Source organism: Pan paniscus, chromosome 4 (assembly GCF_029289425.2).
Source record: "Pan paniscus chromosome 4, NHGRI_mPanPan1-v2.0_pri, whole genome shotgun sequence".
Classification (NCBI taxonomy): domain Eukaryota; kingdom Metazoa; phylum Chordata; class Mammalia; order Primates; family Hominidae; genus Pan; species Pan paniscus.
The window spans coordinates 167,885,170-167,912,663 of record NC_073253.2 but is presented as its reverse complement, the minus strand read 5'-3'; the positions used below and the strand labels follow the sequence as shown (position 1 = coordinate 167,912,663).

The 27,494-nt window shown below is 49.7% G+C and overlaps 1 protein-coding gene, 1 long non-coding RNA gene and 1 pseudogene across 3 annotated transcripts; 2 read left to right on the top strand and 1 right to left on the bottom strand.

Moving 5' to 3' along the window:
• The first annotated feature begins 313 nt into the window (after positions 1-313).
• DUSP1 (dual specificity phosphatase 1) lies at positions 314-5,641 on the top strand. Of its 2 annotated transcripts, XM_003813995.6 has the most exons (4): positions 327-3,149; positions 3,428-3,573; positions 3,940-4,159; positions 4,602-5,641. In XM_003813995.6, the coding sequence occupies exons 1-4, from the start codon at positions 2,783-2,785 to the stop codon at positions 4,970-4,972; spliced, it is 1,104 nt and encodes a 367-aa protein (XP_003814043.1). In that variant the 5' UTR covers positions 327-2,782; the 3' UTR covers positions 4,973-5,641. The 2 variants fall into 2 exon arrangements, with proteins under 2 accessions (XP_063460771.1, XP_003814043.1); XM_063604701.1 differs by having other exon boundaries at positions 314-3,573.
• Positions 5,642-10,499: 4,858 nt separating this feature from the next.
• Positions 10,500-11,332, top strand: LOC100979121 (cyclin-Q-like; annotated as a pseudogene).
• LOC134730463 (uncharacterized) lies at positions 11,197-18,175 on the bottom strand. The gene is made up of 4 exons (XR_010112244.1): positions 17,979-18,175; positions 15,386-15,544; positions 14,525-14,587; positions 11,197-11,544 (listed from the first exon to the last, which is right to left on the bottom strand). It is a non-coding gene; the product is annotated as an uncharacterized LOC134730463 (long non-coding RNA).
• Between the last annotated feature and the right edge of the window lie 9,319 nt (positions 18,176-27,494).

The following is a 27,494-nucleotide window of genomic DNA, read 5'->3' as shown; positions in this document are numbered from 1 at the left end:
ACTGATGTCTCTCATAAGCAGATGGCTTGCAGTGACCTTCTCCCTGGTTCTGAGGCAAGTCTCTGAAAGGCACAGGGGCATGATGATATATAAAGAACCATTCTGCTGGGAAGGGGAAACCCTAGAGATACAGTGAATCATAAAGAGCAGGGGTGAGGTAGGGCCTGGGTTCTCTAAACCCCCCATCTTTCACTTGGGCCTCAAACCATCTACAAAGTGGGCCAGTGTAGACGCACTGTACAGATGTGGGCTTGGAGGCTCAGTAGGGGTCAAGGCTCACCTCTGACCATCCAGGAGCAAAATGACAGGGTTCAAGTCTACTCTCTGCACTCTTTCCAGCAAGGGAGGAGAGAGAAAAGCAGGAGAGGCCAGCAGACACCTGGCTCTAGGGCCAGACTGTGCCACTACTACTGTGATAATGGCATTAAAAAGCTTTCTTTTCTTTCTTTTTTTTTTTTTTTTTGAGACAGAGTCTTGCTCTGTCACCAGGCTGGAGTGCAGTGGTGTGATCTTGGCTCACTGCAACCTCTGCCTCCCGGGTTCAGCCTCAGCCTCTCGAGTAACTGGGATTACAGGCGCCCACCACCACGCCCAGCTAATTTTTGTATTTTTAGTAGAGACAGGGTTTCACCATGTTGGCCAGGATGGTCTCGATCTCCTGACCTCATGATCCGCCCCCCCCCTCGGCCTCCCGAAGTGCTGGGATTACAGGTGTGAGCCACAGCGCCCAGCTCTTAAAAAAGTTTTCTTTTTGAAAAATTTCGGTAGGGGAAGGTATAATAAATGCTCTTGGTGAGAAAAAAAGTGGGACAAATCAAGTCGGTATGCAGTGAAAAGTCAGCAGCTGTAACATTCTATGATTCAACGCAAAAACTATGTTGAGTTCCTCAGCTGAATAAGTAGTATAAACAATTTTTCTTCTATCTCTCCATACAGGGAGGGCGTTGCTCTTATCTGAGGACCTCTTTGCTGTCCTCGACCAATGTTCAAATGAAGGTAGAAAACGCCCTTTTAAAAAAAAGCACTCCATGCCCTGAACTTTTCTAGAAGAATCCAGGCGGAACATTTGCGCAGGCGAAAACACACAAGCTAAGCGAGGCAAATGCAGAAGTTGCCACTGGTGATACAGCTCACACAGCGACGACACAGGGTGGCCAGCGAAATCCCCTCCCCCAGGAGGGGAGGAAACCGCAGAATGTTCCTGACTCGGCACCCGGGCGGGTGGCGCAATGTTTATGTTTGTGTACCTAGCGCGTCGCGTCGCTGCAGCAGGCTCCGCTGTCCAGGGGGCCGTCACTGGGACTCAGGGCACGGATATCGCTGGGCGGGGCGGGGGTCTTCCCAAGCGTTGCGATCCAGGTCCTGGCAATCCGCCCAGAATGGCCCGGGATTGGATTTTGCTTTCGGCCTATAACGGCCGCGACGACAGGGAGCGAGGGTTGTGGCCGGCTTCTGTTCCGGGTTGGAGCCCCCCAGCCCAGCGCTTAGTGGGCGCTCACTGTGTATACTGCCTATTTGTATAATAAAGAAAGGGATGGAGAAGCTCAGTCTGGAGCCAAGGTGACAGAAACGTGTCGGGCGGCCCCTGGGGGGCGCCGTCGAGTCGCGCTGCGGGTCGCCCCTCACCCCTCCAAACGCCAAACCCTGGAATCCACTGCGGGGCCTTGCGACCCCTCACCGGGATTTCAGCCCCCTGACCTGCCTCCCTTGGCTCCAAGTCTTCCGGGGGCCACAAGACTAGGAATAGCATTATTTCCCGGTGGGAGTTAGCTTGCTTACACTTTCATGGCAAATGTAGATATTTTAAAGCCACCTTAAAGAAAGTCTGGGAAACAGGAAAGCATTGCCCTGAACCTCTCCGCCCCAACTCGCTCGAGTCGGTCTTGGTAGGGACGACTTTTCTATCGGCAGAGTTGTTCATTTTTCTCTAAGCTTCATCTTAGGCGCCTATTTGCTGCCCCCACCCCAGTAGTGTGGTTCTGGGCAAGTCAGTCGCTTCGCCTGGGGAACCTCAGTTTCCCCGCCTGTTAGTGATGAGGAAATGAGAAAAAGGGGCACAAGAGTATGCAAAAGCACAGGAAGCCCCTTTCGGTTCAGGTCGGCGGCCGAGGGGCATGGGGAAGGGGACTCGGGGAGGGAGAGAGGGAGGAGCGGCGAGGCCAAGGCAGGTGGCACGTCGCCCGTTCTCCCGGCCGCTCGCATCCCGGAGGTCAGCCTCAGCTGGCAGCGAGCCCTCCTCCTCCCCGCTGGGCCTGGAGCGCGGCGCGGGCCCGGTCCCTGGGGACGCGCCAAGAGCAGGCCGGACAGCAGGGCGGGGGCCGGGCCGCGAGCCAGCGCGCGGCGAGCGGACCCAGCTCCGAGGCTGATGACGTCTCCCCCTCTGGCTCGGCGGCGCCTGGCCTGGCAGGGCGGGTGACGTCACCGCCCCGTCACGTGATCACCATTCAAACAAACACCCCCCCCTCCCCCTGCGCGCGGGTCTGGCCCGCCCCGTCCCCCAGGGGCCGCATATAAACGCGCTCCCCGGGCCAGGCTCGCTGCGAAGGACTTTTGGGCTGTGTGTGCGACGCGGGTCGGAGGGGCAGTCGGGGGAACCGCGAAGAAGCCGAGGAGCCCGGAGCCCCGCGTGACGCTCCTCTCTCAGTCCAAAAGCGGCTTTTGGTTCGGCGCAGAGAGACCCGGGGGTCTAGCTTTTCCTCGAAAAGCGCCGCCCTGCCCTTGGCCCCGAGGACAGACAAAGAGCACCGCAGGGCCGATCACGCTGGGGGCGCTGAGGCCGGCCATGGTCATGGAAGTGGGCACCCTGGACGCTGGAGGCCTGCGGGCGCTGCTGGGGGAGCGAGCGGCGCAATGCCTGCTGCTGGACTGCCGCTCCTTCTTCGCTTTCAACGCCGGCCACATCGCCGGCTCTGTCAACGTGCGCTTCAGCACCATCGTGCGGCGCCGGGCCAAGGGCGCCATGGGCCTGGAGCACATCGTGCCCAACGCCGAGCTCCGCGGCCGCCTGCTGGCCGGCGCCTACCACGCCGTGGTGTTGCTGGACGAGCGCAGCGCCGCCCTGGACGGCGCCAAGCGCGACGGCACCCTGGCCCTGGCGGCCGGCGCGCTCTGCCGCGAGGCGCGCGCCGCGCAAGTCTTCTTCCTCAAAGGTACGCCCTCGGGGAAGCTCGGGGCGGGCCGCACACCCCTGAGGTTTTGCCCGGTACCCCTGGCTCTCGGCTCCCGGGGGATCGCCCCACCTGCAGCGCGTGGGCGCTGGAGTACATTTATCTCTGGAACTTGTCATTGGCTTTGTTTGGCTCTGGAAACAAAGACTTGCCTGGGCCTTTCCGATGTAAACTTCCAGCCCTTGGTGGGTGGGGGAGTTGTATGAAGGTGCCGTGTCCCGGCGTCACTAATGGGGAAAAAAATGTCTTTGTATTCCCAGGAGGATACGAAGCGTTTTCGGCTTCCTGCCCGGAGCTGTGCAGCAAACAGTCGACCCCCATGGGGCTCAGCCTTCCCCTGAGTACTAGCGTCCCTGACAGCGCGGAATCTGGGTGCAGTTCCTGCAGTACCCCACTCTACGATCAGGTTAGTAGGTGTCCCTGCCACAGGGAAGAAGTAAGAACTGGCAGAGGCATGGAAGAGTAGTGCCAGGGAGAATATAGAAAGTGACCTGCAGCATTATTTATAACGGAGGGGACACAGGGATATGATTTATTCCACAGTTAAGTGGTCTGACGGAGCCGAGTCTCCAATTGTAGGCTCTACGGAAATGAACTTGCTGGTCCTGCCCAGGCAAATGGGCTTAGTTCCCTATTTATTTATCCTCCAGCAACAGAACTGAGTTCACTCGGTATCTGAAATTGACTTTTCCAGCAGAAAGTTTTTGTGGGTATGGGCACTGGCCTTGGCTTTGAGCAAGCTTGATGAATGTTGGATATTTCTGGATTTCAGGGTGGCCCGGTGGAAATCCTGCCCTTTCTGTACCTGGGCAGTGCGTATCACGCTTCCCGCAAGGACATGCTGGATGCCTTGGGCATCACTGCCTTGATCAACGTCTCAGCCAATTGTCCCAACCATTTTGAGGGTCACTACCAGTACAAGAGCATCCCTGTGGAGGACAACCACAAGGCAGACATCAGCTCCTGGTTCAACGAGGCCATTGACTTCATAGGTAAATGGAATGGATGCCTGGGGCTTTTCTGCCTTTCTCTTCTCATTTTAGTCACTAAGCCCAACCTCTGTGGCAAGAGCTTGAAGTTTTCTGAGCCTTCTTCCACACATTCAGTATCAGTCTGGTGTGGGCAACATTCCTGTAAAATATGAATCTGATTCGATGTCCCACTTTACAGATTTGCAAAGTGGGGCTCACAAAGTTGAATTGACTGGTCTGAGATCTATCTGCTAAGTGGACATCCCCAGTCTGAGTTTAAATCCTGTGCCATCCTTTGCACAGTGCCCACGTTGCCTCCATGAACAGTATCCATGTGATGGCATGTGGTGATGTTGACCATTTCCAGACAAGACACACATGACCTTTCTCAGATACACTGTACCTGGGCTTGGGGTGGTTCTCCTGAACTCTCAAGTAACCAGCCGCTCTTTTTGTTTTCCAGACTCCATCAAGAATGCTGGAGGAAGGGTGTTTGTCCACTGCCAGGCAGGCATTTCCCGGTCAGCCACCATCTGCCTTGCTTACCTTATGAGGACTAATCGAGTCAAGCTGGACGAGGCCTTTGAGTTTGTGAAGCAGAGGCGAAGCATCATCTCTCCCAACTTCAGCTTCATGGGCCAGCTGCTGCAGTTTGAGTCCCAGGTGCTGGCCCCGCACTGCTCGGCAGAGGCTGGGAGCCCCGCCATGGCTGTGCTCGACCGAGGCACCTCCACCACCACCGTGTTCAACTTCCCCGTCTCCATCCCTGTCCACTCCACGAACAGTGCGCTGAGCTACCTTCAGAGCCCCATTACGACCTCTCCCAGCTGCTGAAAGGCCACGGGAGGTGAGGCTCTTCACATCCCATTGGGACTCCATGCTCCTTGAGAGGAGAAATGCAATAACTCTGGGAGGGGCTCGAGAGGGCTGGTCCTTATTTATTTAACTTCACCCGAGTTCCTCTGGGTTTCTAAGCAGTTATGGTGATGACTTAGCGTCAAGACATCTGCTGAACTCAGCACATTCGGGACCAATATATAGTGGGTACATCAAGTCCATCTGACAAAATGGGGCAGAAGAGAAAGGACTCAGTGTGTGAGCCGGTTTCTTTTTGCTCGCCCCTGTTTTTTGTAGAATCTCTTCATGCTTGACATACCTACCAGTATTATCATTCCCGACGACACATATACATATGAGAATATACCTTATTTATTTTTGTGTAGGTGTCTGCCTTCACAAATGTCATTGTCTACTCCTAGAAGAACCAAATACCTCAATTTTTGTTTTTGAGTACTGTACTATCCTGTAAATATATCTTAAGCAGGTTTGTTTTCAGCACTGATGGAAAATACCAGTGTTGGGTTTTTTTTTAGTTGCCAACAGTTGTATGTTTGCTGATTATTTATGACCTGAAATAATATATTTCTTCTTCTAAGAAGACATTTTGTTACATAAGGATGACTTTTTTATACAATGGAATAAATTATGGCATTTCTATTGAAATTTCAATGCTTTTATTTCTTTGGCAATCACACCCAATCCCTCTCCCACTAGTGAACTAGGGAAGAATTTCGACAAGGGCCTGCAGAGTATGTTGAGATCTGATCCCATGCCCTGTGGTGGCCCGTTGGTCCCATGAAATGGCTGGGTTGCAAGGGAGGAAGACAAGTGAGTATCGTGAAACACCAGACGCTACAGCTGAACTCTTAGTATTGGATCAGTGTGTCTACCCATGCCCATTTTAGCAGCTCTGTAACCTACCATGTCACCCAGGATGCCAGGGTGTCCCCAGAGCCAAAGCTAGGAGGAAATAGCCACTTGCCTGGATTGCCTTCTTCATTTAATACCCTCCTCAGGTTAATATAAAAAGTCGCCTTCCCATCTCTGAGCTGTGCTGGAGTTATGAGGAGACAAAAGTTTTTCCAAACACATGACATAAGGCAGGTGTGTGCTACCTGCCCCTAGAGAAACTCAGCAAGGCCTTTTGCAAATGAGATGCTGAGACCCAGCATGGCTAAGTGGCAGAAATAGGAGAATTGGAATCTACATCTGTTTCATACTTTCACTTGCCCGTCTCATGGCTTTTTTTTTTTTTTTTTTTAGACGGAGTCTCACTCTGTCGCCCAGGCTGGAGTGCACTGGCGTGAGCTCGGCTCACTGCAACCTCCGCCTGCCAGGTTCAAGCCATTCTCCTGCCTCAGCTTCCTAAGTAGCTGGGATTATGGGTGCGCGTCACCATGCCCGGCTAATTTTTGTATTTTTAGTGGAGACGGGGTTTCACCATGTTGGCCAGGCTGGTCTCGAACTCCTGACCTATCTTTTTGCTTTTAAAAAGGCTTTTGTTTTTGTGAAAACTTAAATACATTGGCACAAAAAAAAAGGAAGAAAAAAAATCCAAGCACTATAAGCAAATACCATGTAAAGAAATCACCCGCAACAGCCCATCCCCAACCTGACCATTGCTAACATTGTGGAGGACATTCACGCTGGCATTTCTGCATATAGACATGGCATTTTTGGTAGTTGCCTCCTTCATGTCACCTGCTGCTCTGATTTCATAGTTTTGTTGAAGATAAGCAATTAAACCTGACTTGTTCTAGGATAATATTCTGAATTTGTACTCCTTTGCCAAGCAGGCAAAAAACAGAAGAGATGTAATTGCTACCAATCCATAATCCAGTCTATAATGTTGCGTTAAGAAACAGCGAAGCTCTTGGATTACTGGCCCCTTAGCGCCCCACCCCACTCTTTGTTTCTGGACAGAGTGCTATGGGAAGCAGAAAAGGAAATATCCCATTCACCTTATCCAGGAGCACCCTGTGCTATGGTTCTGGTCCTGTCCTGTTGTTCAAGGTCTTTACGCAGAATCAGTGTCCTTGACTTTGCCCCTGTGGCTCACTGTCTGCCACTTGACTCCCAGGGTCTGAAAGATCCCTGTGTTCTAAGTTCTAAGAACTTATCCTGGGCTGGCAAGCTCATTTCCTCAGCTGGGTTTCCGATTACAAGTGTGTTCATGCCTATCAAAACAAATCGTACCCAGTGTTTTTATCAAAGCCTAGAAATTTACTATTGTAAATATCTCTCTCCGTGGAAATGTACCAGCGACATCGAGTCTGTGACAGATGCCATGGCTGACTTCCCCGTGGGCTAGGGCCTTCGCTTTCTGCTTGGCAGGCACTGGCTGAACCAAAATTAATCTCCAGTGTGATCCACGCAGTGGAAAAATACAGCGGCTGCCTAAGGGAGCCGCCAGTGAAAACAAGTCACTCACTTCTCCCGGCTCAAGCCACTCTGCCTCATGCCAGCCCTGAGAGCCAGGAATGATGAACCCCGATCCCCATGTACCGGAGTCACTGTGTTCAGACCCTCCAGAAAATCTCATATTTGGCCTCAGACTGCTTTCCTTGGGAAAAAATTAATACCTCATGATGAAAGATACTTAAAGTCTATTAATGTGTTTGTTTCCCAGGAAGAGATTGAAATAAGACTTTTAATACTGATAATGTGGCAACGATGGTTGCCAGTTTTAGAGTGAGCACTGTGTGCCAGGTACTGCTAAGGTTAAGTAACCTTTAACAGCAATACCCATTTTACAGAGGACAAAACTGAGGCTCACTTGTGAGAAAGACATGGGCTGATGAATGTAAAGTGCCTGGCACACAGTGGGCCATGGAGAAATGTTTCCATCCCCTTGTCTCTGTCCTAATGGCTTCTGGCAGTTCTCCTGGCTCAGTTTTCCCACTCCGTAAAATGACCAATTTGCACTGGATCTGAGTACTGTTCTTCCCATCTCTCTAATTCTGGGATGTAGAAAATGCATCAATGCATACATTATGCTTTTCTGTGGTTTCCAGGCACCCATTATTTCATTATAATACCTCTAACACTCCCCCTCCCCCTCCCCCACCTCCACCTCATCCTCTCCTTGGAATTTTGCAAATCGTAGCTAATTTGCTTTGGACTTGCAGCCTCTGGCGTCCCTTTCCCTCCCTCCCCTGGCCCGTCAGAGGATGACATCATTGTGTGTACACCTTTAAGATTATATAAATCTGTGATCCTACAGTGGCCTCCATCCCCATGGTAACGCGGAGGAGTTTCCCTTTTGTGAGGAAAGCTGTCATGTCACTTCCTGCTGCTGACAAATCAGTTTAGGAGATTAAAATAAAGGGGGGCGGGGTGCCTCTGAGAAGTGCTGGCTGCGGTGGTTTCTGGTTGCCATACACAGAGGCAAACAATGCCGCTGCGGCCCCTCCCCGCGCCCGCCGGGTGGATCCAGGTCATCCCGGGCTGTTTTTCTCTGCAGGTTGCTTTCTGGAGAGCAGGTGGGAGGGCTGCTCACCTCTTTTCCAGAGCTCTGCGGGGTGAGCCTGTTTGAGAACAGCCTGTAGGTGCAGACCAGCAGCCCTGCTCCCCTCTGCCCGCCGAGGAGGTGTCTTCCACCCCGTGGGGAACAAAGGGTGTGCTCTCTGCTAGCGCCACAGTGGACAAAACTGCTCTGCCAAGGAAGATAAGCTCATAGCCACCTTTTCCTTGAATGTGGCTTTTAAAGCTAGGCAGGAGGCCCACGCATTCATTCACTCATTCGTTCATTCATTCATTCACTCATTCATTCATTCATTCATTCATGTGTACAACAAATATTGATAAGTATAGTCTCAGGGAATACTTTGGTGCAAGACAAAATTCCTACTTATAAGTAGCTAAAATTACTTTTGCTATTTTCGCTAAACAGCAAAAGTAATTTTACTTTGTCACTTGCCATCTCATGGCACTATATTTGGGGGGGTTATAGAAATAAGATAATCACAAAATAAGATAAGGATGAAGGCTATGAAGGCAGGATAAACTAAGACCTGAATGATATAACCCAGTTGCCCATTTGAGAGGTGAACTGGAAAGAGGGCTCCAAGGCCAGGAGAGCAGCAAAGACCTGATGTTTGAGAGGTATGTTTGTGGACCAGTGGATACAGCGTGTGAATTGGAGTTGGCTAGACCTGCGTTCAAGTCCTGACTCTGCCACCTGTTAGTGGTGTGTAAGCTATCAAACTTTTTTTTTTTTTTTTTGAGATGGATGCTTGCTCTGCCGCTAGGCTGGGGTGCAGTGGCGCAATCTCAGCTCACTGCAACCTCCGACTCCCTGGTTCAAGCGATTCTCCTGACTCAGCCTCCTGAGTAGCTGGGATTACAGGCACGCACCACCACGCCCAGCTAATTTTTGTATTTTTAGTAGAGACAGGGTTTCACCAGGTTGGCCAGGATGGTCTCGATCTCCTGACCTTGTGATCCACCCGCCTGGGCCTCCCAAAGTACTAGGATTACAGGCTTGAGCCACGGCGCCCGGCCTGCTATCAAACTCTTTAACCTCTGTTTTCCCAATCTGTAATACGGCCCAGTAATATTGTCTTGTGACTCAGCTGCTCCCTATTCTGTCCCTCAAGCATGAGCGCCCCTCCAGAGTGGCTCGCTCCGGAGGGGCGCTCGTGCTTGAGCGCCCACAAAAGTGGGCTGCCTCACCAAAGTGACACCCTGGGCACGCATCAGACAACGCTTTACTCTAGGCCATCAGAGCTTTGGAGCAGTGGCCTCTGTTCTGAGCCCATCTAGCCCTGCTCCACTAACCTGGGGTAAGCTGCTTCCCCTTTCGGGGCCTCGTACCCTCATGTGTAAGAAGAACCTGCGGTGAACCTCATCTATTCTCCTCTCCCACCCATCTGCCAGTGCTAAGTCCCTTCCATACCCAAACTTGGGAGGGTCCTGGAATCCCCAGGGTTCCTGAAGGCTGGTTCAGGGAGACAAAGTGGGGAGGAAATAGACACTTTCTGGGAAGAGGCAGTGAGGGATCCTGGACCTTCAGAAGGTCGGTTGGTGTTATGGAGATGTGACTGGTTCTTGCAGGGGTGGGTTCCCCTACAAGGGCCTGTGGGGGCAGAATACTTCTGACCCCTGGGCCCTCCTTCCCTCCCAGCCTGCACAGCCCTCTGCAGTGGAGCACACTGCAAAGATGGGATTTAAAAGTTTCACCAAGATCGACACCAATCATTCACTCATCCAATAAACATATTTTAAGTACCCATGGTTTGTAAAACACTCAGTAGATGTGAAAATCATACCACCAAAGGAAATTTTGAGATTCTGTTCCAAATACCTGGGACAAAACTGATAGGTCCAACTGGTTAGTGTCTGCATGACTTTGAGTGGATTATTTCTCCTCTCAAACCCTCAGTTTTGACATCTCTGAAAAGGGAGTTAGACCCTCGGGTGCCGGTCCTGCGGGGTGGGGCGGAGGAGCAGCGAGCACCCCCCGCTCTGCTGGCCTCTGCGCGCGAAGCAGCCTCTCCTTCCGCCGGGGCCGCGGGGCCTCATGGAAGCCCCGGAGGGCGGCGGAGGGGGGCCTGCAGCGCGGGACCCGAGGGGCAGCCGGCGCCCGAAGCCAGGGTGCACTTCCGAGTGGCGAGGTTCATCATGGAGGCAGGTGTCAAGCTAGGGATGAGGTCCATTCCCATTGCCACTGCTTGCACCATTTACCATAAGTTCTTTTGCGATACCAACCTGGACGCTTATGACCCTTACCTGATTGCCGTGTCTTCCATTTACTCGGCCGGCAAAGCGGAAAAGCAGCACCTGCGGACTCATGACATCATCAATGTGTCCAACAGGTACTTTCACCCGAGCGGTGAGCCCCTGGAATTGGACTCCCGCTTCTGGGAGCTCCGGGACAGCATTGTGCAGTGTGAGCTTCTCATGCTGAGAGTTCTGCGCTTCCAGGTCTCCTTCCAGCATCCACACAAGTACCTGCTCCACTACCTGGTTTCCCTCAAGAACTGGCTGAACCGCCACAGCTGGCAGCGGACCCCGGTTGCCGTCACTGCCTGGGCCCTGCTGCGGGACAGCTACCACGGGGGTCTGTGCCTCCGTTTCCAGGCCCAGCACATCGCGGTGGCGGTGCTCTACCTGGCCCTGCAGGTCTACGGAGTTGAGGTGCCCGCCGAGGTTAAGGCTGAGAAGCCGTGGTGGCAGGTGTTTGGTGACGACCTTACCAAGCCAATCATTGATAATATTGTGTCTGATCTCATTCAGATTTATACCATGGACACAGAGATCCCCTAAGGTCCTGGCCCAGGCCTGTCCAAAGAGAAGCCCAGGATGGTCGGCTGCCTGGGGACATTGCCACCACGTCGCCATGACGGCTGGTCCCCAGAGGACCAGCTGGGAGGACTGGTTGTGCTGCTGGAGAAGGGCTGGAGAAGGCGATGGCATGCTGCCGCTTTGACAGTCCCTAGCAGTCGCGGTGCAGGTGATGGGAGCCGCGCCTCCAGCGGGCAGGCCGGGAGTGCACCGCGTGCAGCTGATCCAAGGCAGCCACATCTGCTTTTGTCCTTTGAGAGGACTCTGACTACAAAAGAGGCCTGACATCAATGAAAGGAAAATCATGAAATCGATGAGACTGAATCCCTAGGGATTTTTTAAAAGCCAGATCTATAGCGAGAATGAATGTGCAACATGGCTGAAATCTATTTTGTGTAATAAAAGGTGATGCAAGTCAAAAAAATAAAATAAATAAAAAGGGAGTTAAAGTATTTACTTCATGGCCAGGTGCGGTGGCTCACACCTGTTAATCCCAGTACTTGGGGAGGCTGAGGCAGGCAGATCACCTGAGGTCAGGAGTTCGAGACCAGCCCGACCAACATGGTGAAACCATGTCTCTACCAAAAATACAGAATTAGCCAGGCATGGTGGCGCATGCCTGTAATCCCAGCTACTTGGGAGGCTGAGGCAGGAGAATCACTTAAACCTGGGAGGCGGAGGTTGCAGTGAGCCGAGATTGCGCCATTAAACTCCTGCCTTGGCAACAAGAGTGAAACTCCATCTCAAAAAAAAAAAAAAAAAGTATTTGCTTCACTTCACATGGTAGCTGTCAAGATGAAATGAAATAGTATATATAAAATGTTTTGCACAGTAACTGACACATAGTAAACAATAAATGTTAGCTATTTTAACCATCATTGTCATTATCTTCATCATTATAAGGGAAATATGAAAAAAGGAAACAAACTCATATCTCTAGCCTAGACCTCTCCCCTAACTGCAGACTTGAATAGCCAGTAGCTTCCTTGACATTTCCATTTGTTTGTCAAATAGACTCTCAAATTTGGCAATTCCAAAAACAAACAGTTGAGTCACCCAAAACCAGCTCCTTCTGTAGTCTTCCCACCTTTGTTAATAGCAACTTCATTCTTCCATTAGTTCAGGTCAAAAACTTTGGAGACACCCTCGACTCCTCCCTTTCCCTCATAACCTATATTTAATTCAATGGCAAATTGAGACAGGTCCACTTTCAAACACATATATCACTTCTCATCATTTCCAAAACTACTTCTCTGAGCTAAGCATGGTGACTCATGCCTGTAACCCTAGCACTTTAGGAGGCTGTGGCAGGAGGATCACTTGATGCCAGGAGTTTGAGACCAAACCTACCTCTCCGGTCCAGCCACCATCATATCTTGCCTACAGTGTTGCAGCCTCCAAGCTGGCTTCCTTGCCTCAGCACAGCCCCTATATGTCTATTTTCAACCAGCAGGCAAAGCTATCCTTTTAGTGTTGCATTTAGGGCATTAGCTTCTGAGAACAAATTCTAGTTTCTAATTCCCTACAAATGTTTTTATCTTCATTATTGAAGAATTTTTTTTTTTTTTTTTTTTTTTTTTTTTAGATGGAGTCTCGCTCTGTCACCCAGGCTGGAGTGCAGTGGTGTCATCTTGGCTCACCGCAACCTCCATCCCCCTGGATTCAAGCGATTCTCCTGCCTCAGGCTCCTGATTAGCTGGGATTACAGGTGTCTGCCACCCTGCCCGGCTAATTTTTGTATTTTTAGTGGAGACAGGGGTTCACCATGTTGGCCAGGGTGGTCTCGAACTCCTGACCTCAGGTGATCCACCTGCCTTGGCCTCCCAAAGTGTTGGGATTACAGGCGTGAGCCACTGTGCCCAGCCTCATTATTGAAGAATTTTTCCTGGGTAAAGAATTCAAGTTTTGACCTTATTTAATCACTTTGAAGATACAATCCATTGTCTTCTGACTTGTTACGTCTGCTGAGAAGTCAGCTAACTGCCTTGTTGCCCCTCTGAGGGTGATCTGTCTTTTTTCTCTGCTTTAGGAATTTCTCTTTGTTTTTGATTTTTAGCAGTTTTATTTATAATATGCCTATAGTTTTTTTTTTCCTGTTTATATTGCTTGTGATTCATAGGGTTTTTGAATCTGTGGTTTGATGCCTTTCATTTGCCTTGGATAATTCTCAGTTATTATTTCTCCATTTATATACTTTAGCATATTAAACAGAATTAATGTGTGTAACCAGTAACTATCTGGATCCTTGTGTTTATTTCTGTTGCCTATTTTTTCTCTTGATTTTTGATTATGTTTCATTTTCTCATATTTTTGGTTGTCAGGCATTGTATATGAAAAATTTTAGAGATCATTTGAAGCTTAAGATAATGTTATTTTCCATTTGTAGGAGGTGTCTAGGGCTGTTAGGAACCCCACATCACCTTAATCCAAGCAGAGATTGAGATGGGTTGAGATGACTTGAAGCTGGGCTTTAGATCCTGTTATGACTGGTACATTCCTAGTCCATTGGTGTATCCCTTTGGAGTTTCAACTAAAAGCTTGGTGGATCTACCAGGCCCTCCAGCCTGGATTTTTTTTGGGGGGGTAATACTCCCAAAAGCATAGGGGTGTGCCAGGATCCCCCTTGGTGTGCCCTGAGCTTTAACTTTCATCCTGTTAGATCCATGAGTCTTTTAAAAGTTCCACTCAACTTCTCAGCCTTTGATCCTTTTATTTCAGAATTGGCAGATACCCTTTGGGGAAAAGAGGTCCCAAGGGCTGTGTTCATCCCTCTGACCGACCTTCCTTCCTTCCTTCCCTTTCCTCCCTCTCTTCCTCCCTCCCTCCCTCCTTTCTTTCTCTCTCTCTTTCTCTCTTTCTTTCTTTCATCTTGAGGCACAGTTTCACTCTTGTTGCCCAGGCTAGAGTGCAATGGTGCAATCTCGGCTCACTGCAACCTCCACCTCCCGGGTGCAAGCCATTCTCCTGCTTCAGCCTCCCGAGTAGCTAGGACTACAGGCATGCACCACCGCGCCCGGCTAATTTTGTATTTTTAGTACAGACAGGGTTTCTCCATGTTAGTCAGGCTGGTTTCGAACTCCTGAACTCAGGAGATCCACCCGCCTCGGCCTCCCAACGTGCTGGGATTACAGGCATGAGCTACTGGGCCCAGCTCATCCCTCTGACTTTTCTTTTCCCAGGTCTTGGTCCCAAAGTTCCTCACTGCCTTTTAGTGTCATAATGCCTTTAAACGAAAATATGTTAATATTTTGTCCAACTTACCTTGTCCTCACCAGTAGAATTGTTCTGAATTCCATGCTCTGCCATGACTAGAAGGGAGTCGGGCTTTTAAAAATCCAGAGGGAAACTTTTAGCATATCAGATAATTTTTCTCCTCTATTCAAACCCTCTCATGGCTCCCATCTCACTCAGGCTAAAAGACACATCCTAACAAAGGCTACAAGACCTGATACTATCTTGCTGCACATCTCTGACGGCATCTTTGCCACTCTCCTCCCTCATTGGTCTCTTCTAGCCAGCCCGGCCTCATTGCTTTATCTAGCACTGGCAACGTTCACTCCTGCACTGGGCCCCATGCTCTTCTTTCTGCCTGGACCTTGGCCATCCTGCCCTTAGAACAGTGCCTGGCGTGCAGGGGAGTGCTCAATGAATGTGATGGATAAGTGAAAGATCTTTGCAGGCTGCGGACAATTCCCTTCCCTCCTGGGTGGGTCCTGGGTCCAAGCTAGGGGGAAGTGATTCTTTGCTGCTCGACCAGCCTCTTTCCCTTCCTCATGAAGCAGTTTCCCTTGGAGACCTTCCCATAACACACAGTGGTGTGCAGATGAAATAAAGTGTGTGAAAGCGCTTTGTAAGCAGGAAGCCACATGAGGGTCCTGGCTATTCAAGACCGGGGCCATCCTGGGGCTCAGCTTCTGGGGTCAGGGCTTTGGGTCTAGAAAGATAATGGGAAAATCTACTTCGGGGACTCCACTCTGAGCCCTGTCCTCCTACCACTTCCCCCATATTTTCTCCCTCCCGTCCGAAGGAGAATTCCCCATGGCGTGTGCCTCCAACGAAGAGAAGAGGGCAGTGAGTGATTCATGGGGAAATCTGTAGGGCTGCTCGGGGCTTATGACTCACAGCTTCTCCTCCAATAGGAAGATTCAACATCTATGCTGAGTCTCCTGGAAATCTCTTTCGTCAAGGCCTCTAGTGACCGCTGGGGATTCTTCTCGGGACTCCCGCAGAGCTCTCAACAGCCACCTTCCTGGCACTTGTCACTGCGTAGTTGTGTGTCTCCTGCCCAATAAATACATACGGAAAGGAAGAAGGAAGACAGGCAAGGATGGAGGGAGGCAGGGGAGAGGGCCTTGGCCTCCCTCACCTGACTGTGAGCCACCTGAGGGCAAGATCGTGCCTTTTTCATTTCTGTGTCCCCAGCCCCCACTGCAGGGCTAGGCGCATTGTTGAGGAAGTGAATGATTGAATACATGAAGGAACACTTTGTGGGCGAGGGACCTCCTTCTAGGATATGACCAGCCTGGAAGAGCCTCAAGGCAGTGGCAGCGTTTGGGGTCCTGCTGTGGGTGTTGCTAGGGAGGCTTTGGAAGACAGTTCTGGTGGAGACACATGCTCTAGCTCCCGCCCACAGTTCAGTCAGGGAACCAACCATACTGAGCTATTAGTAGTGCCGGGCCCTGCATGGGACGCTGGGTGCACAGGGATGGGAGAGACACGGTTTCTGACCTCAGGCTCTCCTGGCAAGTGGTGGAGACTGATGCATTGGCCCATGATTTTGCCACAGTGATCTGGGGGCTGTAGGTGAGGTGTGGGCAGAGCAAGGGGGTGGAGAAATGCAGGGAAGAGTGGGCAGAGGAGAGAACAATACAGGAAGGCTTCCTGGAAGAGGTGACCCTTGAGCCCTAGAAGGCTGAGCACGTGGCACAGGAAGGACTCCCATCTCAAGTGTCGAGGGATGACCTGATGCCAATTTATTGCTGTTCCATAGATTTTATAAGAGGAATAAAGGCCTCAGGACTTCTTCCAGGCCCAACCTTCTTCCCTAGAACTGAATTCCCAAGAGCCCTCACAAGGGTCCCTGCCCTTATGCTGCTATTTTACGCAAAAAGGATCAGAGCCCCGTGTCCCCTGCGGTGGGTGTTTCAGAGTGTGGGCACCGGGCTGCTCTGAAGCCAAGGAAATGACCAGCCGGGAAGAAGGACTGGAAAGCACTAGCCTGTCTGCTGGCCCCAGCTTCCCTCAATGTCATCATCGGATGAGCAGTTTAGGCTGTTCTCCCTTCACCATGAGCCAGAGGAAGGGTCTGTTGTAGGTTTCACTGGCCACTCTCCTTCGTCATATCCTCCTCATCATCAATGACTTAAGACTTTCTGAGCCATAGCCAAAGACTTCAGGCAGCAGCTTTGTGTTCTAGCCCCAAGTGTAGCATTTCCTTGCTGTGTGACTCTCAGCAAGTTACATCACCTCTCTGGGCTTCAGATTCCTACTTATCTGCTTTATTTTTTGAGACAGGTCTCACCCAGTATTTGCTTTACATATGTGACTGATTTAGTACATCCATCTAGCCTGCTTGGTGGGCTTATTATTATTGCCACGTTTAGCAAACCATTGATAGAGTTTGGATGTTTTGTCCCCTCCAAATCTCACCTTGAAATGTGACCTCCAGTATTGGAGGTGGGGACTAGTGGGAGGTGTTTGGGCCATGGGGGTGGGTTCATCCCTCATGAATGGCTTGGTGCTGTCCTCGGGGTAATGAGTGAGTTCTTTTTTTTTTTTTTGAGACAGAGTCTCGCTCTGTCACCCAGGCTGGACAGTGCAGTGGCTTGATCTCGGCTCACTGCAAACTCCGCCTACTGGGTTCAAGTGATTCTCCTGCCCCAGCCTCCTGAGTAGCTGGGATTACAGGCACCCACCACCACATCGGGCTAATTTTTGTATTTTTAGTAGAGAGGGGGTTTCACCATGTTGGCCAAGCTGGTCTTGAACTCCTGACTTCAAGTGATCCGCCTGCCTCGGCCTCCCAAAGTGCTGGGATTACAGGCATGAGCCACTGTGCCCAGCCAAGTGAGTTCTGACTACGAGTTCACGTGTGATCTGGCTGTTTATTTATTTATTTATATATTTTTTAAGATGGCGTCTCACTCTATTGCCCAGGCTGGAGTGCAGTGGCATGATCTCGGCTCACTGCAATCTCTGCCTCCTGGGTTCTAGCAATTCTCCTGCCTCAGCCTCTCCAGTAGCTGGGATTATAGGCAACTGCCACCATGCCAGGCTAATTTTTGTATATTTAGTACCGACGGGATTTCACCATGTTGGCCAGGCTGGTCTTGAACTCCTGACCCCAAGTGATCTGCCTGCCTTGGCCTCCTTAAGTGCTGGGATTATAGGTATGAGCCACTGCACCTGCCGAGATCTGGCTATTTAAAAGAGCCTGGCCCTTCCTCCCTCTCCCTCTTGTACCCTCTCACCATTTGATACACAGGCTCCTTCCTTTAGCTTCCACCATGACTAGAAGCTTCCAGAGGACTCACCAGAAGCTGAGCAGATGCTGGCACCATGCTGCCTGTACAGCCTGCAGAGCTGTGGGCCAAATAAACCTCTTTTCTTTATAAATTACCCAGTCTCGGGTATCCCTTTATAGCAATGCAAAACAAACTAATACACCATGTCACCTGGAGGGAGTAGCTGAGGCCTGGAGAAGGAGAGGACTTACCCACAGCTCAGGTTTAACACAGTGTGTGGTCCAAGACCTAAGCCTGGCAGGGCCTTCCACTGTACCAGGCAAGACAAGGGTGAATCCCACCCTCACTCAGGGGCCTAACATCCCCTTTAAGGTTGGGGAAAGTAGGAGGTACCAAGGATGGCACTAAATGAGAAGCTCCCCCAAGGACTCCTAGAATAAAGGTTCATGTGTCCTGTGTCCTCAGCACTTGATAGACCACTTACAGACCATTGTGACAGACCATTGTGATGCTGACTATGTAGAGATTCATGGACCACTGCAACACTGACTATGTAGAGCAGAAAGGCTGGTTGTTCCCCAGGCTCTAGTCTTCCTTAGTAATAGGCTTTTGGCCAGGTATATGTCCACATTCCCCAGCCTCTCTTACAGCCAGACATAGCTATTTGAATGTCAAACCTAATGTGTGTGCAACTTCCAGGGAGTGTCCTTAAAGAGAGGGCTGATACATTTCTTCCCTGTTTTGTCCTTCCTGTGGTCTGGAATACAGAGTGATGGCTGGAGCTGAGGCAGCCATTTTTAACCATGAAGTGATGTCAGGAATGACGGCAGAGCAGAAAGACAGAAGGAGTCTCCTTCCCTTAGGACTGTTGAGGGGCAATTCTCCATGGCATTCTTATACCTCTTGTGACACCTTTTGCGTGGAACCATCTTTTCAGGATGTTTGTATGACAAATAGCCTGGGGGAGCAGGAATAGTGTCTCACTCTGGAGCAGAGGACAGATTTATTTCCTGACCAGGATTATAAAGATAATGCCTTTCTCCAGGTCGAATGTTGACCGGGTTCGTTAGCAGCCTCTTATGCTTATAAGATTAGGAGTTTCCTAAGCTCAGTATATCTCAGCTCTGACATGAGCCCTGTGTGCACAGGATCCACCTGGGCCTCCTGCTCCAGCCCCATGGAACTTAGGAGGCAAGTAAACCAGAGCAAAGATAAAGCTTGAGCTGCCTACTCTGTTGTGAGTAATAAAGTCCTTTGTCTCTGACCTAAGAGTCCTGTGTCTTCTGCCAGCATCTATGCAATTGTGGTAAGCTCAGTTGTTAGTCTGCAAGTAGGAGAAAATAAATCTCAGACCCTTCATATGTCTGACAAGGACTTCATGGAGCAGAGCACTATCATTAGCTCTGGTGCACTTTTTAAAGTTTTCCTTTTTCTAACTTCATTGAGATAATATTTATTTTAATAACTATATCTCACTTAAGCTTACAATTTAATAGATTCTGACAGATTTATACAGTTTTGTATATTTTTAAATTTCAACAGTTGTTTGCAGACTGTATTATACCTACCAATACATTCAAGATATGGAACATATCCGTCGTCAAAAATTCCTTTGTGCTCCTTCCCAATCAGTCTGTAACCTCCCCACCTTAGCCAACTAGCGTTATGCTTTCTGTCACTGTAGACTAAAGTTGTGATTTCTAGAGTTTTCTATAAATGGAATTATATAGTATTCCTTTATTGTGTCTATTTCAATTAGCATGCTTTTTGAGATTAATCCATGTTTTTGTGTGCATCATTGGCTCTTTTTAAAAAAATTTTTTCAATGGACTCCATTTCTTAGAGCAGTTTTAGGCTCATGGCAAAATTGAGCAGAAGGTACAGAGATTTCACATATACTCCCGTCCTCACATACACATAGACTTCTCCACTGTCAACATTCCCCACCAGAGCGAGTGGTGCATTTGTTACAGTCTGTTAACGACACTGACACATCAGTATCACCCAAAGTCCATAGTTTACATTAGGATTCGCCCTTGGTATTGGACATTCTGTGGGTTTGGACAAATGTCTAGTGATAGGTATCCCCAATTGTGGTATCATACGAGGAGTTTCACTGCCTTCAAAATCCTCTATACTCCGCGTATTCAGCCCTCCCTCCCCATAACTCCTGGCAACCACTGATCTTTTCACTGTCTCCGTAGTTTTGCCTTTTTCAGAATGTCATATGGTATGTAGCCTTTTCAGATCAATGTCTTTCACTTAGTAATATGCGTTTGAGATTCATCCATGTCTCTTCTATGGCTTTGATAGCTCATTTCTTTTTAACACAGAATAATATTTCATTCTCTGGATGTATTACAGTTTATTCACTTACCTACTGAAGGACATCATGCTTGCTTCCAAGTTTTGGCAATTGTGAGTTTGGATGCTATAAACATCCACATGCAGGTTTTTGTGTGGAAATATTTTCAATTCCTTTAGGTAAATGCCAAGGAGCGCAATTGCTAGGTTGCATGGCAAGAGTATGTTTAGTTTTGTAAGAAGCTGTCAAACTGTCTTCCAAAGTGGCTGTAGCATTTTTCATTTTCACCAGCCCTGGATGAGACTTCCTATTGCCCCACATCCTCTCCAGCATTTGGTGGCATCCGAGTTTTGGATTTTGGCCATTTAACTAGGTGTGTAGTGGTGTCTCACTGTTGCTTTAATTTGAATTTCTCTGATGACACATGATGCTGAGCATTTTTTCACAGGCTCGCTTGCCATCTGTGTATCTTGTTTGTAAGGTATCTAAGGTATCTTTTATTCATTTTTAAAGTGGGTTGTTTCCATACTGTTGAATTTTAAGAGCTCTATGTGTATTTTGGATGACAGCTCTTTATCAGATATATCTTTTGCAAATATTTTCTCCCAACCTGAGGCTTGTCTTCTCATTCTCTTAAATCTGGTGGGCTTTTTGTGTGTGTGAGCAAACTATATTTTTATCTTTCTGTGTTGTTTAAGCTACTGTAATGCCGGGCTTTTATTGGAAATGAACCTAATTCTAATACATTCTAATACATGAAGTCATATTTCTGCTTAGAACCTTCCAGTGGCTTATCCAGGATAAAGCCCAACTCTTTCTGTGTCCTCCATAGGCCCAGCTAGTCTGGGTCCCTGGCAGAGTGGTTAAGAGCAAGGCCTGTCGTTGAAATTCTAGTGGTGTTGCTTCCGACGTCTGTGACCTTGGGCGTTATTTAACTTCTCAGTGTCTCAGGTTCTTCACCTGTAAAATGGATTAGTAATAGAATATAGCTCATCAGGTTGTGGAGAGAGCCAAATGAGTTACTGTAGTAAGCACAGGGTCAGGCACATGGCAAGCCCTCATTATGTATCACTACGGCATAGTGTCCCTTCCACTGACCACTGCAAACAACACGTGGGTTTTCTTTCATTTCTTCAAGAAACTGAGCTTATTCCCACTGCAGAGCATTTGCACCTTTCCCTCTGCCTGGAACTCTAACCCCTCCATCCAACAAACGCACACCACACATGCTCACATACACGCTCAAATACATGCACTCACACATGCTCACGCTCACACATGCTCACACCCACCCACACATTCCCGAACACTAACACACACACACACGCTCACAAGCAACCACACACACTCACGCACCCACACACACATATTCACAAATACGTTTGCTCACACAATACCCATTCCCATACACACTCACGTGTAGTCACACGCATGCACACTCACACCCAACATATTCCCACCCCTCTCCACACCCTTTTGTGAGGCTGGCTTCTCCCCCTGCTCAGAGGGTCTTATCGATTGCATTACCTCCTGTGGCCTACGTTGCTCTGTCTGGGCACCCATTCCTTGGTTAATAGCACCCTCAGCCATGGCTGTCCCATGCAGCCTGCATTCCCTGAGCACGCGATGCCCCAGGCACTGCTCCAGCTTCTGTTAAAGGGTGACTGTGGCTTAGTGTTATCTTCCTGACGGCCCTGTAGGCACTTGTAGGGCAGGGACCTTGGCGGTCTTGTTCACAGCTGTTTCTCCCAGCACCAGCCCAGGCCTAGAACATAGCAGGTGCTCAAGAAATGTGTTTTGGAATAAATGGATGGGTGAATGAACAGGACCATGGACTGTCTGCACAGGAAGGTGCCCTGTGTACACCACCTGCCAGTGGGAGCTGAAGTGTAGTGAAGGGAAAGTTCCCGGCACAGGTCAGAATGTGGGTGGGAGGGTCCTGACGGGAACCCCACTTCCTGCCTCGCTGCTGGGGTCTTGTCAGACCCTGGCAGGCAGTTCTTCTTTCTCTGCTTTTCCGCAGGGCAAGGATGTGGCCTCCACATTTTTGCGGGCTAGTTCCAGTATAGACCTCTTCTTCTTCCTCTTCTGTTTCCCCTTCAGAGAGCAGGCAGGCAGCCTGGGGCTGAATCTAGGTAGAAGCACCAGCAAATGCTTCTGCTCCTGTGTGTAGCAATGACCTCCAGGTGTCTTGGCCTCCTAGCCCTGACCCCTCACCCTGGGCAGGGCACCTTCCCACCTTCTCCCTCCTAGACCGGGCTGTGAGGGTCAAGCTGCAAGGCTGGGCTGAGGATCTGGAGCCCCCTGGGTGCTCCCCAGGGATTTTCTCTTTTCTTTTCTTTCTTTCTTTTCTTTCCTTCCTTCCTTCCTTTCTTTTTTGAAGCAGAGTCTTGCTCTGTTGCCCAGGCTGTAGTGCAGTGGCATGATCTCGGCTCACTGCAACCTCTGCCTCCCGGGTTCAAGTGATTCTCCTGCCTCAGCCTCCCGAGTAGCTGGGATTACAGGCGCATGCCACCACGCCCAGCTAATTTTTGTGTTTTTAGTAGAGATGGGGTTTCACTGTGTTAGCCAGGCTAGTCTCGAACTCCTGACTTCAGGTGATCCACCTGCCTTGGCCTCCCAAAGTGTTGGGATTACAAACGTGAGCCACCGCACCTGGCCGGATCCTCCTTCTTTATTAGCCTTGGATTCTCGTTGACTTGATAGGAGGCAGGTAGAGGACAGATGTCAGATCGGGGGAGCAGCAGACAGTTTGAAAATATTTTGAGAATGTATATTCAAACTTCTTGTTTTCTTGTTCTCAAGCTCCAGGTCCCAATAGAAAAATGCAAATTTAACAAAAATCTTCCTGGGACGGAGTGGGAGTTGCGGAGGAATAGATGCAAAGATAGGAAAGTTTGGAACCACTGTGTTAGGAATGCAGAGGACAGCTTGACATTTATATAGTGAAAATGATATGCTAGCCATGAGCGCATGTGTGTGGCTGTTTTGGGTGTGTTGAAGTGTATAGAAGGCAGGGAGGGTGTGGCTGTGTGTTCCCGTTTGTAGAGACGCCCGTGAGGCTGTGGGTGATTGTCCAGGTGTGGACGCGTGTGATGGTGCTGTGCTTGCCTGAGTCAAGGACATAAGCATGCCAGTGGGTGGAGGAGGGGATGTCTCTGGGTGGGCGGCCCGGGTGGTCCTGGCCTGATAGGCGGTTTGAGGAAGCTGAGTGGGAGCTGACCTCCTCTGCGCCCTTGATCAGCCAGACCAGCAGAGCTCTTGGTCATTTAAGGCACTGGCCCAGGCGGGCAGCTCATTAGGCCGTCTGGAGTCGAGATGGCGCAGGCCTTCCGGGGGGCAATGAAAGCTATTTTTAGTGGCCTGGGCTAACTCCCAAATCCTACTATTTCTGGCACCAAAAGATTGCCCTGAAGGATGTGGAAAATTTTCATGTCAAGAATGTCTGGTTTCCCTTTGCCTAAGCAAGGGTGGAGCAGGGAGAGCAGGACAAAGGGCTCAAGGCCCAAGGAATTCTGGGAAAATCTCGATAGTGAGAGCATGAATGGCCATTGTCCTGCCCTTTGGAGAGGAGCATGGACTTTTAAAAACAGCTTCGTTACTCAGGAGGCTGAGGCGGGAGAATCGCTTGAACCCGGGAGATGGAGGTTGCAGTGAGCCGAGATCATAACACCGCATTCCAGCATGGGCAACAGAGTGAGACTCCGTCTCAAAAACAAAACAAAACAAAAACAAACAAAAAAACCAACAGCTTTGTTATGGGTGACCATCTGTCTTGGTTTGCCAGGGACTGTCTTGGTTTTAGCATGGAAATTCCGGCATGCAGGGCTTTCGGCTCCAGCAGACTGGGACAGTTGGTCACTCCGGCTCCATTTCACAGCTTTTTAAGTTCTAGAAGCTAAATTATAGCAATAGCTTGAACTACATGTATCATTTTCTAGAATGTTCACAATAACTCTATCAGTACGGACTGTTATCATCTCCATTTTACACATAAGAAACTGAGGCACAGAGAAATGCTGCAACTTGCCTTTGCCTGGCCGCTATCTGAGTGATGAAGCCAGGATTTAAGTTCTGCTGTGATGGTGTCAGAGTCCACCATTGTGCTGTGTGGAGAAATAATATCTTTGGACCCAGGAAAACCTGGATTCAGTTACTTCCTAGAAAGACACTGTATTTGGCCAGGTTGTCAGGAGGATGAAAGGAGAAAAGCAAGTGCTTAGGAGGTATTGGCTCTCTCTCTGTCTCTCCACGGTCTTGTTCTGTCACCCAGGCTGGAGTGCAGCGGTGCGATCATGGCTCACTGCAGCCTCGGGTTCCCTGTCTCAAGTGATCCTCCCACCTCAGCCTCCAAAGGAGCTGGGACTACAGGCTTGCGCCACCATAACAGGCACATTTTTGTATTTTTGTAGTGACAAAGTTTCGCCATGTTGGCCAGGCTGGTCTCGAACTTCTGGGCTCAAGAGATCTGCCCGCCTCGGCCTCCCAAAGAACTGGGATTACAGGAATGAGCTCCCGCACCTGGCCTCTGCGCTCCACTTTTCTTAGCCGTTGAATGGGCTGATGCGCGCATCCTCGCAGGGCTCCCGGAAGGGAGGGTTCGGGATATCAAGTGGGATCTGCTCATCTGACTTCTCCAACCAAGTCTCTCTCTCCCTAAGCAAGTCGGGCCCGGATCGCCAGTGAGCCTGTGCGCTGGGAGCCGAGGTGCGGACGTGCGTGCTGCCGGCCGGGGCATGAATGGAATGCGTTTGGCCCCAAGAGACGCGCTGTTCCTTCCGCAGGCCGCGCGTCAGCGACGGAGCAGGAAGGGCCGGGGCCTCCTCGCGTTCCCAGCGGCCCCCTTCGGGCTGGGAAAGTGGCTGAACAATAGGGCTGCCCGGCTGGCTGCCGGGGCTGCTGGGAGGGACTGATGCCCGGTGTGTGTGTGTGTGCGCGCGCGTGGGTGTGTGTGTTTGTGCGCGCGCGCACGATCCTTAGGGTGGGAGGGCCGTAGAGCCCTATGCTTCCTGACTGGGAAAAGGGAGGACTCCTTACTGGGTTTCCCCAAGTGTCAGGCCCTTCTGCCTTCTCTCATTTGGTACCCACAGCCACCCTGGGAGGGAGGTATTAGCATTCTTATCTGCAGACCGGGCCACAGAGGTGAACTGGATTTGTGTCTTGCTTAGAATTTGTGCATTGCTTAGAGAGGGTCCTACGGGCATTGGCCGTCTTTCAACAGTGGGTTTGGGACTGAGGCTGGGGCCAGGGAAGAGGCTGGAAAACCTTGTGAGGTGCCCTGGAAAGCATGCATATGCACACAGCATTTGCTAAGAGGATGAGCTCTCCCCAGATACCAGGATAAAGCTGTGAGGTCACCAGCACCTCCAGTTTACACCTGTGGAGACCGGCTCAGAGGAACCTGCCCACTCACACTGCAAGTTCATATTCACTTTGCCAAAAGGATTTAAATAATTAATTCTGCACTTTCTGTATAAATGGCACCTCCAGGTAATCAAATGGTTGATGAGTGGAAGTTTCTATTTCTGCTTAAAAATGTAGAAGGGATGATAGACGAGAAAGTCATCGTTCCACTCCTGATGGGGTAATGGAACCAGGCATTGGGCAACTACAGCTGCTCACATCACAAAGAGACAGACAAGCAGGTAGTATGAGCCTGTGGGTGGCAGAACGTGGCACCGCCCATGGAACAGTCTTGCCCAAAACTCTAACCTGAATCTGAACAAGTCCCTAGATTCAACCAGGTTACAGAAGCTACAAGGGACAGAGGAACATGTTAAGTGGCACCACAGGGATATAGTCAGCATACTTCAGATGTGGGACATTCTATAGATAAACAGCTGGTCTCTTCTACAAATAAAATGCAAGAAAAAAGACAGACAAATAAGAAATAAACAAGTAAATAAATAAATACAGGGAGGGGGAATCTCTAGAGTAAAGCAGATTAGGAGACATGCCAACCACTCACCATGTCTGGATCTCATTAGGACTCTGATCTAAACAAACTGTGAAGCAAACTCACCAATCAAACAAATGAAAAACATTAGGAAATAATCAGGAAATTCAAATAGATCCCTAAGAACCACCTGTCTGGGGCCTAGTGATCTGTTTTGAACTGATGCTCCCAGATGGCATTCTTAGGATCAGGCAGCTTTGAGACTTTGGGTAAAATGCGAACTGCCCCCCAGGCAGTGATAGCTGCCTGTCTCCTGCTCCTTGGAGCTCCTGGAGGATAGGTACTTGCTGAAAAGTCAGTTTATGGGAGGAGAAAGGTAGAAGGGAGAGACTGTTTTCTCTTTTCTGTTATCTACCCTCAGGGTCACCTTTTTTTTTAGTACATGTGTCTTATAGGTAGCCAGGGTCTGGCCTTTTTATGCTGTCTGCCCAGAACCCAGTGTTTAAAATTAGGCCCCTTGAGCCAGGGGCTGCTGTAATCCTGCTCCCTGGGAAACGATGTAAACAACAAGCTTCTGTTATTGGGACATAAAGCGTGTGCTTGAATCTGGAGTGGCTCAGGATGGCTGATGTCTCATTCCCTCTGAGGACAAACATGCCTTGGTTGGTTTGGCCCCACTGAAATGCAATGTTCTGCCCAGGCCCACAGCCCTGGGTGCTGGGACTCAGGAATGGGTCTCTGATGTGCAGCCTGCATTTCTTCTTGAGACGGTCTTTTCATTTCAAAGATGGAGATATGGAGTCCCTGTGAGTCCCACCCAAGGTCAAACAGCAAGTTATTATTATTTCAGACATATGGGCCTTACAAAATCCTTATTTAAAATGGTTTGCTTTCATTTTTACAGATTAAATCACATCCATAGCAAAATACTTAAAACTACTCAAGGGTCTGATCTGTGACAAGTGACTTCTTTCCAAGCCTACCCTCAGTCACCTCATTCTCTATTCCAGAAACTGATGTTATCAGTTTCTTGCATGTCCTTCCAGAGATGGTCTGTCCAGGCTTTCTCAGGGGGCTTCCACAAGAGAACTAGGTCTCAATGCCCCACGGCATCTGTGGTGTGTAAGGAATTAACTTCTCTCCTCTACATCCCTATGGCTCCAGGTCTGCGCCATCCTTGGGTAAACTGAGCATTAGTCCCTCATGCCATTTTCTCTGTTCTGTGGTTAGACCCTGACCCCCAGCTGCTCAATTCAACAAATTATCCCATACCTTTCTTTTTCTCTTACATTATCTGGGAGATGACTTAATGTGAGTATGTGGAGAGCTGCCTCTTTGTTACGACTGTCTGGTACCCACTGCATGCATGCATGTAATTCATTGATCTGTTTCTTCTAATGGGCACGGAGGTTGTTTCCAGTCTTTGGCTTCTATTCACGATACTTCAGTGCACATTCTCTTGCACATATATGAGATCACCAGTGAGATAAATTCCTGGAGGAATAGGACCTTACTAATTCGTGTCAGAACTGGACCTAGTGCCAAAGCTTATAGAAGCAAGGACAA

Bases quoted from the DNA above. Each gene is read 5' to 3' on its own strand.
- DUSP1 (XM_063604701.1), top strand. From the start codon at position 2,851: ATGCCTGCTGCTGGACTGCCGCTCCTTCTTCGCTTTCAACGCCGGCCA. The intron at 3,574-3,939 runs GTTAGTAGGTGT...TCTGGATTTCAG, and splicing joins GTACCCCACTCTACGATCAG to GGTGGCCCGGTGGAAATCCT. The intron at 4,160-4,601 runs GTAAATGGAATG...TTTGTTTTCCAG, and splicing joins CGAGGCCATTGACTTCATAG to ACTCCATCAAGAATGCTGGA.